Source organism: Lepidochelys kempii, chromosome 5, assembly GCF_965140285.1.
Source record: "Lepidochelys kempii isolate rLepKem1 chromosome 5, rLepKem1.hap1, whole genome shotgun sequence".
Taxonomy (NCBI): domain Eukaryota; kingdom Metazoa; phylum Chordata; order Testudines; family Cheloniidae; genus Lepidochelys; species Lepidochelys kempii.
In genome coordinates, this window is record NC_136384.1 from 104,335,952 (window position 1) to 104,349,157 (window position 13,206).

The window sequence follows — 13,206 nt, forward strand, 5'->3', positions numbered from 1 at the left end:
CAGCAAGTTAGAGCACTATAAAATGTAAATGTAGCCAAGCCCTTTATCTTGGAAAGCACTTAGAAACAGAAACTTGCCAACTCAGTTATAGCAGCCACTGTAGCTATTCACTGAAACATTTGCAGTGAGTTTTGACCCACTGTCTCCATCTCCCCTTGCCTTTGTGTCTTTTGAAATGCTAATAAAGACTTCAGGAAAGGAAGAATCCTCTAACGGGTAAATCTAATGTGGAACCTCACCTGTAAGGAAGCCTTTACCTCAGGGGTTCTCAAACTGTGGGTAGGGACGTCTCAGGGGGTTGCGAGGTTATTACATGGTGGGTTGCAAGCTGCCAGCTTCCACCCCAAACCCCGCTTTGCCTCCAGCATTTATAAGGGTGGTAAATATTTTTAAAAATGTTTTTAATTTCTAAAGGGGGTTGCACTCAGAGGCTTGCTGTGTGAAAGGGGTCACCAGTACAAAAGTTTGAGAACCACTGCTTTACACCAAAGAACAGTTCAAGTTTCTACTGAAGTTCATCAATCACAGACATGTAGGGCTGGAAGGGACCTTGAGAGGTCATTGTGTCCAGCCCCCTATGCTGAGACAAGACCAAATATACTTAGACCATATATGACAGTTTGTCTAACATGTTCTTAAAAACCTTCAATTAAGGGGATCCCACAGCCTCCCTTGGAAGCTTATTCCAATACTTAACTATCCTGCAAATCTTTTGGCTGCAAATTGTCTTTGTCCTGCCTTCAGTGGATGTGGAGAACGATGGATCACGATCCTCTTCATAATAGCCCTTAACGCATTTGAAGACTGTTATCAGATCTTCTGTCATCTTTTCTCAAGATTAAACATACTAAGTTTGTTCTGCTTTCCTCATAGTCAGGTTTTTCTAAACCTTTTATTTGTGGTTGCTCTCCTCTGGACTCTCCAATTTATCTACATTTTTCCTAAAGTGTGACACCCAGAACTGGGACCCAGTACTCCAGCTGAGGCCTCAGTTCTGTTAACATACCACAGAATATTAGCCTTTTTTTGCACCTACATCACATCGTTGACTCACATTTAGTTTGTGATCCATTATAACTCCTACATCCTTTTTAGCAGGACTACCACCTAGTCAGTTATTCCTCTGTTTGTAATAGTGCATTTGATCCCCCCCCTTTAAGTGTAGAACGTTGCATTTGTCATTGTTAAATTTTATCTTGTTCACGTCAGGCCAATTCTCCTCCAATTGATCAAGACTGTTCTGAATTGTAATCCTGTCCTCTAAAGTGCTTGCAGCTCCTCAGCTTGATGTCATCCACAAATGTTAGAAGTGTACTCTCCAGTCCATTATCCAAGTCCATTAATGAAAATACTAAATAATACTAGACCCAGGACAGACCCTTGTGGGACCCCACTAGATACACCCTCCCAATTTGAATGATAACGCTGAGCGTGGTCTTCTTCTCAACCAGTTGTACTAGTAATTTCATCTAGACCATGCTTCCCTAGTTTATGAGACTGTCATGTAGGACTATAGTAAGCCTTTTTTAATAAAGTCAAGAAATGGTGCGTCTACTGCTTCCCCATATCCTCTAGGCCAATAACGCTGTTAAAGAAGGAAATTAGATTGATTTGGCATGATTTGTTTGTGGTAAATCCATGCTGGCTATTCCTTAAAATGCTATTACCCTGTAGAAGCTTAAATTTATTGTTTAATATTTTGTTCCAGTATCTATCCAGGTTCAAAGTTAGGCTGAATGGTTTATAATTTCTAGGTTCTCTTTTTGTTCTCCTTTTTTTAAGACAGGTTCTCTGTTTGCACTTCTCCAGTCCTTTGGGACCTCACCCATCCTCCATGAATTCTCAAAGATAATTATGGTTCCAAGATTGCTTCAGTTAGTTCCTTAAGTACCATAAGGTGAATTTCTCAGACTCTGCAGATTTGAATACATTAACTTACTTAAATACTCCCCCTCCTCCGCCTTCTCACTTGAGTTTCTTCCCCTTTGTTGTTAATATTAATTGTGTTAAGCATCTAATCACAACTGACTTTTGTAGAGAAAAATGAGGCAAAATAGGCATTAAACACCTCTTTCCTTGATATCATTCATTACTGGCTCTCCTTCCCTGCTAAGTAGAGGACGTACACTTTCTTCATCTTTCTCTTAATGTATTTATAGATGCTCCTCTTAATTGCCTTTTATGTCCCTTAGTAGGTGTAACTAATTTTGTGTCTTAAGGCTTGTCTACACTACAAATTAGGTTGACTTAAGTTAGGTTGACTTGCAGCCCCTGCAGCAATTATATTGGCTGTTGGTGTCCATATTACCCTCTCCTGCCAGTGGTGTATGTCCTTGCTAGGAGCACTTCCTGCCACTGAAGTGAGGCACTGAGAGCTGCGGGGGCTCAAAGCCACTGTTGGAAGACAGTATACTGGGCTAGATGAACCATTGGTCTGATCCAGTATGGGCGTTCTTGTATTCTTATGGAAATCTTCTTCCCTCACTTTTCTTTGCATGAAAGGAAAGAATACTGATCCCACTCTTGTTTGGTCTTCCAGCATTTCGTATGCTCATACAAGATTACATTTCTGATATAGGATAAGTTTTTTATTTCTCTGACTCCCTGGGAGTAGTCCAGTGAGGGCAGTGTCCTAAGCCCTGCCTGTCTTAAGACCCAGTGAGAAAGGCAGTTCCCCCTGCCCGCCAGGCCAGCCTCCGACCCCTGCGGGGGAGCTGCGTAGGGCCTCAGAATAACTAGGGACGTCCCTGGCCTAGAGAGTCAGCATTGTGTATGCCCAGTGGTGCCTATGGAACTTTAACTTGAAGACTTGGATGCTGAGTTTAGGTGCCTACAGGGCTGGGTGGGAGTTTCGTGGATTGCAGTAGAGCCTAAAACTGGGATTTAGGCATCTAAATCTAAGCTTTAGGCACTTAAATGCCTTTGTAGCTCAGGGGCCATAGTTCCTAACTGGCGAGTTAACAAGACTCGCTTGTGAAATAAACCCATATGTTTAACCACTTCTGGTCTTAAAGAAACCTGGAGTAGCAAGCTTTCTTTTCTAAGCCCAACTTGTGGGTGCTCTTGATACAGATGAGTTCTTTACTAGAACCCCGAAGGCCTAATATATGTCATTGCATTCTTTCTCTAATTGTAATCTCTCACAAAAAGTATTTGTTTTTGTTTCAAAAGGTAAACAATTTTTTTTTCCAATTACATTTTTACCCCTTTTTTGGCTGTCTGGATATTTTAGAAAACTGTGATCGTGAAAGATTATTTAAGTCTAAAATATTGACTTGCTGCTTGGAAAAGATTGGGAAAGTGTGAATTGTGCGCAATAGAGTGGTTGTCAGTAAAACTTCATTTCCCCACACTTAACTACACTGTCTCCAATACTATTATGTGGTTATGGTCTGCATTCTGAGTAGGAAATAACTGGAGTATACCAGATTTAAAAAATTTATTAAAGTTAATGTTAAAATTATATAATGAACAGACACTTTTTTCTCAACCTGTGTATCTGGGTATAGTGCTAGATTATCCACAAATACAAAGTTTGTTTTTAGAAGTCAAATGATACATATAGTACATAATCAGCAATAACTCAAATTTAGGTGAATATATTTAAGAGTACAGTTTAGATATTAGTATCCAAGTATTCGGGTACATCACTCATGAAAAGTTGTAAGGAGACTTGGTTGTGGAATGCAAAATATATCAATGCGTGAAGATTGTCCCTCATGTGGTAAGGCCCAAATCCTGCCAAGATGCACAAGTATAGTTTTTATGCCTGTGAGTAATCACATTGGATGAAATCTTGGTCCCGTTGAGCTTAAGGGGTTTTCTGTTCACTTCTAGCAAGAAAACTATAAAACGAATGACCACATAGAAGTAATTTAATTAGTATTTTAAAAAATGCTTTACCATTTTCTATTCAATGGAATTATTGTGTTAAGAGGAAATTTTAGCAATATTTCTTAAAATGGACCTTTGCAAAATAAAATCTACTTTTTTGACAGCTGGAAGATGGACATACTTTATTCGATTACAATGTTGGACTAAATGACATAGTTCAGCTTTTGATACGGACTGAGTCTGATGCTCCTACCAGTTCCTTGACTAATAAGGATGGAGAAGTCAACCCGTGTACTGTTGCCAACTGTAAGAACAAAGTCAAGAGAACAACAGGGAGTGGATCGCCCAATCAGCCATCTACATCTGCTCGGTCATTTCTCATTGATCCTGGCATTGGATTGTATAAGGTATTTGCAAGTTTTGAAGTCCTCTTGTTTTGTATTTCTAGGTTCAGTTCTATAGCTTATATAGACCCAGATCCTTGAAACACTCTTATGTGTTTAATGTCAAATTTGAAGTCAATGGGTCTATGCTCATGTTTACAGTTAAGCATGTGTATAAGTATTAGGAGAATCAGGGCCAGTAGTACCGTCTGGATTGTTTTAATTAGAGATTTAATTAGAGATTTATTTAAAGTATTTGGGTAAAAATGATGATCATATGCTTCAATTAAAAATATCTGCTACAGCATCCGGGTACAGCAGGTAACTTCATTATGATGGGATTTAGGTGTTTAGTTTATGATGTCTAAGGCTCTGATCAATATACTGAAGGCACATTCTTAAGGTTAGACATGTGTAAGTAACTTGCTGAACTGGGCCTAAAATAGTAAGCAGTCTTACAAAAAAAGTGTTTAGATTTAAATTTGCACAGTAAGAGGTCAAATGTATTATAAAAACTTGGTCTTTTTTCTCCTCATCTGGGCAGATCTAGTCTTGTTGCAATGTAGATGGAAAAACTAGAAGTTACAGATTTCATGGTAGGCAGCCACTTTTCTGCTTTGTCCAGCTTCGGTCTACCTTGTGAGAATTTTGAGAGCAGTCCTGTGTAAAGGGTAGTGTTCAAGGCGATAGAAGAAAAGTGTGTTACATGTACCCGAGCTGAGGCTTACAGTTTGAGTTGCAAGTTGGAGAAACGTCTTCATGAAGCTCACTCTCTTGATATGAAGTCACTTTAATATGTCCTAGAAGTGGTTGTTACAATATCAGTGTAACAGACGGGAGATAATTTTTTTGGTCATACATCACTTGCACTGTCCAACAACATCCCATACAATTGGCATTATTACACCACCTATTAGGAAGTAAGGAGGCAAAAAACCTGTCAACTACATCTGATGTAAACGACACCAGCTTTCCCACTTCCTATCCACTAATTTCCTTCCTTCCTTCCTTCCTTCCACTAGAAGCATAAAGCCCGTTCTTCAGCCCCTGTGCTCCCTTTTCACCTTTCATTAGGCTGTGTCTACCCTACGCAGCTTTTAACGGCATGGCTGTGTTGTTACAGCCGTGTTGCTAAAAGGGGCGCAGCATAGCTGCTGTTTGTCAGCTCGCCTGCTGACATAAAGCTTCCACCCCCGCTGTTCACACTGGCACTTGTCGTCGGCAGAACTTCTTTGTCTTTCAGAGTTGTTTAAACCTCCTCCCCCCCCCCGACAAAAGTTTTGTCGTTCAGTTGCCAGTGTAGACATAACCAAGAAAAAGACAAAGGAAGATACCACAAATCAGAAAGAACATTAGAAAAGATGGATTTCTCAAAGAAGAGAGGTGCTAAAATAGGCACTTATCAATAGCCTTAAGAAATTAAGGTAGGGGCTTTAGAAAATAACTTAAACTCCTTTTTTTAGAGTGAAAAGGAGAAGGCAAATTATCCTTCTTCTTCTTGCCCAGAAAGGGACCACCTGATTGCTACATCTGCCTCAGTGAACCATCTCCAGGGAGGCAGTTAGAAAATTCTGCCATCACGACGTTGTTGAGGACTGCCAAATCTTCTCCAAGATCGCCTTAAAGCACTTCAATTTTAGGATCTACAGAAAAGTATTTAATATGTGGATACAGGTGTTGTATTCCTTGCAGTTTCTAGATGTCAGGTGCATTCTGTTGACTAGGGATCCTTCCCTAAACACTCAAATTAAATGGTGCTTATAAGATTTTATTCAAGCCAAAAATATAATTTAAAAAAAAAAATCCTGCTCAAGGGAAACCAGTGGAAAGGAATGTAAACTATGACATGCTTAGGTATAAGATGGCAAAAAGTATTTTTGTGTGTCTAGCTACTTGCTTTGTAAACATTGAGAAATACTTTACCTAGAAGCCTGCAAGAGAATCATTGGATCTGCTAGACTGTCGGGTCATAAAGGGATAAATTGTAGAGGATTAAAAACATTGCAGAGAAACTGAACTCATTGCATCAGTCTCTACAACAGAGGATGTGTAGATGGCTGTTGTTCTCAGGTGATTAAAAAGAAGCTCTCAAAAACTGTGGTATCCAAAGACAAGGTGTTATAAGCAAAGTGATGATTTAATTTGCAGCAAGTCACCAGGACCAAATGCTCAAGAGTTCTGAAGGACCTTAAGAATGAAGTAGCTTAGCTGCTAGCAAAAATATACCTGTCATTAAAATCAGCAACTTTGCTGGAGGGTTTTTTAAAGTGCTAGGCGTGATGTTGAAAATTCTAGATCAGTGAACCTAACATCATTACCAGGTATAGTAGCTGAAATAACATAAAACAGTTATTAAACACTTTGGTTTATCCCTATGATATTTAATCTGTGTTACTTCTATACCTCTCCTAACTGAATTCTTGAAGGAGGCAATAAAGATATAATTTACTTGGACTTTCCATGAACCTTTGGCAAAAATCCTTTTATAAGACTTTACGAAAGAAACTGAATAGTTATTCTTTGAGTGATATCACTGTGGGTGTTCCACTGTAGGTGCAGCAGTGCCCTTTGCACCTGGGATTAGAGATCTTCACTAGCTGTGCCTGTTGGACTGCACATGTGCACCTCCTCTCTCTCGTGGTGTGCATGAGATGTGTATATACAGTGCTGTGTGGTCCAGCCACCTCCAATTCTTTCTCTACTGCCATTGATCTGGGACAGAATCCACTAGCAGAGCCTGCTTCTCCTATTCCCTCAGAAATATAGTGCCATACCTGATAGTATAGCTAGTTTTTCTTCATTCTCCTTCTAGCTGTGTAAACGTTTTTTTTGTTAACTTTTTTTATCTTTACAGTTCTCCTAGATTAGGTTTCTGTTTTTCCCACTTCCCAACTGGAAGCCTTTTCCCCTTCACTCTTATGCCCAGCTCTCCTGGGTTTAAGAAGTTCTTCTCATGCTGGGCTGCCTTCTTGATAACGGATGGCCACCCACAGTGTATCTGCTGTCTGGGAGAGGGACACGTCCCTCAAAAGTGATCCCACTGCCTCGACCTGAAACCCAGAGCCAGAACCTTAGATTGAAACCTCTCATGGAGAAATCACTACTTCCACAGAGAGGCCCTCATGCTCTACCAGGTCATTTGTTGGCCCCTACTTTTCCACACCCTGTCAAGAGAGTCCTCCTGTGAGCGTGCGGATGACAAGAAATTAGCTGCTTCCTCCTCCTCCTCTCACTCTGAGGCGCAGCCCACCAGAACACTTTCCCCAGCTAGGTTGTTGGCTTCAACCTCATTTGACAGGGGACATGGCTCCAGGGCTCGTCTAAGTATCTCTGATGCTGACTTAAAGAAACTGTGTAAAGACCCTATCCAGGCAGACTGTCAGCCCTCAGTGCTGTTTCCCAGTTTTGGGGACTGAGGCGGCTCACTTACAGGAGCTACAGCACTAATTCCATTTCTGGCACCAATGAAGCCATCAGCACCGAGCAAGTCTTTGACACCAGCTAAATCTGTGGTGTCATCTTCTGAAACTTCGGGAACATAGACCCTCTCTTCGGCACTGGGCATTACAACAGCACTGATGATGCTCCTTCCTCCTTCACAAGACTCTTTAGATAGCCTAAAGACCTTCTGGTATCTGACACTCCTGAGTCTCCGCTTCTTTGACTGGACCTCCTCCCGCTTCTACCCTCCTCTCTAGACTCTCAACATTCTTCCCTCTTTCCACAGAGGATGGCACCTCACTTCCCCAGTGAGGAGGAGGACGAGGACTCCATTGTTCCCTCTACTATTGGACAAATTGCACCTGGTTATCATCACTATATGACCCCCAATCCTGTCAGGGACTACCATGGATGCAGCCACATGTGCCACTCCCACCAAACTGGCCATATTGGGACCCGTGGGCTATTTATGGGGCACAATTCAGGAACCATCCCAGAGATTAAAGCTGGAGACCTACTGCTCTCCCTTCTCCATTGGTGTCTTGCCCTCAGGAGGTTGAGCCGCCACCAGTACCAACTGAGGAGGAAGATCAGGAAAAGCAGGCATCCCCAAATTTACATTTTTCTTCCTCCTCACCTGATAAGGCAGTTAAGTCTCTACCCCCTACATCTGCTGATGACTTCAGGCAGTTTCAAGATCTGTTCCATAGGATTGCAGACTCCCTACACATGCTGCTGGAGGAAGTCAAAGTCCGGTAGCATAAACTGCTGGATATCCTCCACGCATCCTCTTCCGCAAAGATCACACTACCAATCAGTGAAGCTCTTCTCAAACCTACAAAGGTTCTGTGTCAGACCCCGGATGACATCCCTTTTACCTGCAAGCACGCTGACAGAAAAATATTACATTCCAGCAAAGGATACTAAATGTTTATTTTCGCATCCCACCCCAAATTCTTTGGTGGTCAGTGTGACGAAGGAGAGAGCAACTTTACCAATCTCGAGCTAGTCATCCAGACAGAGACTGGAAATGCCTGGACCTCTTTGGATGCAAGACATACTCTTCAGTCACTCTACAGTTGAGGATTTCAAATTATGAAGCTCTCATGGCCAAGTATAATCTGAACTACTCAAAATTGGTAAATCATGGCCAAGTTTTTCCAGAGTCCAAAAAGGAGCAATTCTAGTCCTTGATAGTGGAGGGATACCACCTAGCCCATACGACCCTACAAGCCTCATTAGACTCTCCAATCACCGATCCATTGCGACTGCTATGGTCATGAGATTCTCATCATGGCTACACCTATCAGGCTTTCCTATGGAGGTACAAACCGCAGTATAGGACTTACCATTCAAAGGCCAGAAACTATTCTGGGAGCACACAGAACTCATTGCACTCCCTTAAAGACACCCAAGCTACACTTTGTTCTCTCAGGAAAAACACGCCAGAACCAAAGAGACGCTTGGGGAAGTACCAACTCCACTGGTGATCCCGAACCCCTCAGTGACATTGACACCCAATGACGTTGACAAAAACCTCCTACTAAATGTAACCAGCCTGCTTCTGAAGGGGCTACATCTCACTCACCAGCATCAAAGCAACTATTTTGAACGTGTGGTCGAGGCCCTGAGACGCCTTCCCTTGTTCAAGTCATCTCCACCGTCTCTGACGTTCCAACAGTTTGGCAACTGATTAGCTCCGTTTTTCCCGTTTTGGAGTCTATTCACCTCATCACATGGGAGGAGCCACATTTTGTGGTCAGACATACAAGACTGACATGTGATGTCTTCAAGTATGGCTTCATTCTGTATACCTCCCCCATAAACACAAACTTTTATCCATGCCAAGGTGAGTCAAGGATTCACTACTGTGATGGAAACAGCCCAACAACGTCCTACCAATATCGCCAACTATAATCCTAACCACTGATGCCTCCCTAATTGGTTGGGGAATGCATCTACACAAACATAGTGCAGAGCAGATGGTCTTCAACCGAATCCACCTTACACATCAACCTCTTAGAGCTACAAGTGGTCCGCAATACCTGCTGGCATTTCCTATCTCTTCTCAAGCAGTATACTGTAAGAGTGGTAATGGACAATCTTGCCTTCATGTCTTGTATCAACAGGCAGGGAGGAGTGAGGTCCCACATGTTATGCATGGAGACAAAAAACTGTGTGCAACTAGTTTATCCAGAACAGCATCTCTGTTTCAGCTGTGTACCTTCTGGGTACACAGACACTGCAGACACACAAAGCAGGACATTCTCACACGATCACAAGTGGGAGGTGGATATGCAAGCATATTCAACCAATGGGGCCATCCCACCGTAGATCTTTTTGCCATTCAACACAACTCCTGCTGCCCTCAGTTCCGTTCCAGAGTGGGATTGGGGCGCAGATTGCTGCGGGACGCATTCCTCATAACATGGGATGCACCTCTCATATGCATAACATGGGATGCACCTCTCATATGCCTTCCCTCCCTTCCCCCTCCTATTCCAAGTACTTTGCAAAATACAGTTGGACTGAGCGCAGGTCATACTAATAGCTCCAACCTGGCCACGACAAGTCTGGTATACTTAACTTTCACGCGTGATGGTATGCTGACTGACTTGTCTCCACCTAACACTGTGGCTCTTCTCACAGGACTTGGGACACATTCTCCATCCCAATCCAGATGCTCCCACTCAAAGCCTGGCTCCTCTTCTGGTTTCAGGAAATTAACCTTCTCAGATGCAGTCAACAGATACTTTTGAATAGCAGGTGTGACACAACAACCCTCCCCCCACCCACCCCCCACACAAATGAATGAGATTTTTTACGGCTGGTGCACCTCACACGCAGTTGATGCAGCACACTTATTCTTGACTACGTTCTACATCTTAAGCAGTCACAGTTGGCCAGTAGCTCTATTAGGGTACAGTTGGCAGCAATCCCTTCTTTTCACTCCCTCCATTGATAGTCACTCCATCTTCGCATACCCGCTCATGAAGCACTACTTGAAGGGTACTGAAAATCTTACTCTCATATGAGAGACCCTACCCCGGCCTGGAACCCTACCCCGGCCTGCGTTCTTTGTCTAGACCAGTGTGTCTCAAATGCAGCCACTGTGGCTGCATGTGGTCACCAGGGGCTTTTCTTGAAGCCACAGCCTCCTGGGCAGTGGATTGGGGGAGGGCGGGGCAGCAAGAAGTGGTTGGGCCCTACCCCCATTTTGAGCCACAAATGTTGGAGGAGCAGACAGCCATTGTGAGTTCCCCACCTTCCGGGGGGTGGTTAGGCTCAGGCCTCTAGCTTCAGTCTTGGTGTGGCAGGCAGCAGGCTCTGGCCACATGGCGGCGGGCTCTGACCATAGGCTCTGACAGTGGGGCTTCAGGATTTGGCCGCACAGCGACGGGCTCCATTCTCCGGCCACTGGGCTTCAGGCTACAGCTGCTGGGCTTTGGGCTCACACCCCCTCCCTGTTATCACCCCTGGCCCCCGCTGCCCTTCACCCATTCACCCCACCACCCCCTGGCCTCCACTGCCTCCCTACCCACCTTCCCATCCAAGGATTAGTTTGTCCCCCAGATTGCCAGGGCTGAGTAAATCTGCTGTGAAAAGTGATATTTGCATGTTGGTTAATATCACTTTTCACTGCCTCCCAGCTAGCTAACAAGTCTCTGCTTTGAAAAGTGATATTAACAAACATACAAATATCACTTTTCACAGAAGCAGACTTATTAGCTAGCAAGTCTTTTTTTTAAAAGAAAAACAAAAAGCAAAGCCTTGCAACCAAAAAAGCAAAAGAAATAACAAAAAAGATAAGAACATGCAAAGCACCTTATTTATTTGTTTCTATTCTGTTTAGGTCCAGTAAAGAATAGAAACAACTGTATGTTGTTGAGTCTGCAAAAACACCCCTACATAAATAGATTACTATGATTGGACATCTATATGTATATATGTATTTGTTTTTCCTAAAGTTAAGTATTTTAGGAAAAATTTTCAAAGCGGCCACCAGCAAGCGACCACCAGCAAAACATTTTGTTGTGAGAACCCTAGGTCTAGGCCCCCCATTTGAACCAGTGGCAACCTGTTCTTACATACACCTACCAATGAAAACGGCCTTTCTTGTTGCCATCACCTCTGCGAGATGGGGAGGGGCGAAATCATGGCCCTCATGGCATCCACCATACGTCTTTTATAAAGACAGAAGTGGCAAAGAGTCCTGTGGCACCTTATAGACCATGAAAGCTTATGCTCCAATACATCTGTTAGTCTATAAGGTGCTACAGGACTCTTAGTCTGGGTCTGTAAAAGCGGCAAACATGGCTACTCTTCTGATACGTAAGACAGTTACGCTACACCCACACTCAAGATTCTTACCTAAGGTCCCAGTGTCTTTTCATCTCAAACAACCGATACATCTCCCCCTTTTTTTTCCCCCCTGAAGCCTCACAGTAATCACAGAAGTAATCAACAGGAGGCAGTGCTACACACCCGAGATGTGTGGCACACAGCCTTCTACTTGGACAGGACTAAACCCTTACGGAGATCACCATGATTATTCCTCTCCACCACCGAAAGATCCAGAGGCACTGCTTTATCTAAACTGCTTTATCTAAACAATCCCTCGCTAAATGGATCTCATTGTATGTTTATCTTACGAGCTACGAGAGACAGCCTACCGCAATCAGAACACATTCCACACAATTGCTGTCTGCCTTTATTGCCTTCCTTAATAATGTCCCCATGGATGACATTTGTAAGGCTGCCACATGGGCATTGACAGATACTTTCTCCCAGCATTATATTGTTACGCCCGAGGTCGCAATGAACACACTCTTCGGACATGCTGTCCTATCTACAATTGTGCGCTGTGCAGTAACTGAGGTGCCCTACTACTCCCCTTTCCTTCGGAGCCGAAAACATAACCTCTGCGGCAGAGAAGGAACTGGGGAGCGTTCTGACTGCACAGCGCTATACGTACATCCCGCACACAGTGCAAGAGAGGGGAGGTGCTCAAGTGGTCTGATAGGCACTGCTAGTGAAGATCTGAGATCCCAGCTGCAGGGGATGCTGCCGCACCTACAGCAGAGCATCCATAGGGACACACCTCTCTAAGAACCTCAGTTACTGCACAGGGTGAGTAACCCTCTCTCACAGGTTGAGAGGCTACCATTTTGTCATGGGTTAGAAACTGATAGAGAAAACAAAACAGAAATAAATGATCCGTCTTAAGGTGTCCAAAGGATTCTTTCTAGGACTGGTATGCTTTATTACATCTCTTAATGATGGCACGTTAATTGTTAATGAGGCAACGATTTGCAGGTGGGATGTGTTTTGGTCATGACTAGAGAATGAGAAACTCCAGAAGGACCTAACAACAAAGCTGAGTGGCTGGGCAGCATGTTGGCAAATGAAATTCACAGTAGACTGGTGAAGTTTTCCACACTGGAAGGAGAAAATTGAACTGCTAGTAAGGATTGATGGGTTCTGAGTTTACTGTGGCCATTCATAGAAAAGACGTGTGTGTCACTGTGTACTGCTGCTGAATGGAAAC

General features: G+C 43.4%; 1 protein-coding gene across 5 annotated transcripts in view; it reads left to right on the forward strand.

Annotated features, from left to right (window-relative positions):
• The window catches only part of UHRF2 (ubiquitin like with PHD and ring finger domains 2), a 171,904-nt gene that overhangs the window by 24,569 nt on the left and 134,129 nt on the right, over positions 1–13,206 (forward strand). For all 5 annotated transcript variants that reach the window (XR_012159104.2, XM_073345307.2, XM_073345304.2 and 2 more), the window contains exon 2: positions 3,999–4,241. Coding sequence is in view for 4 of the 5 variants with exons in the window: in XM_073345307.2 (XP_073201408.1) it covers positions 3,999–4,241 (243 nt within the window). In the remaining variant the exon portion in view is untranslated. The remainder of the gene's footprint in view (positions 1–3,998; positions 4,242–13,206) is intronic.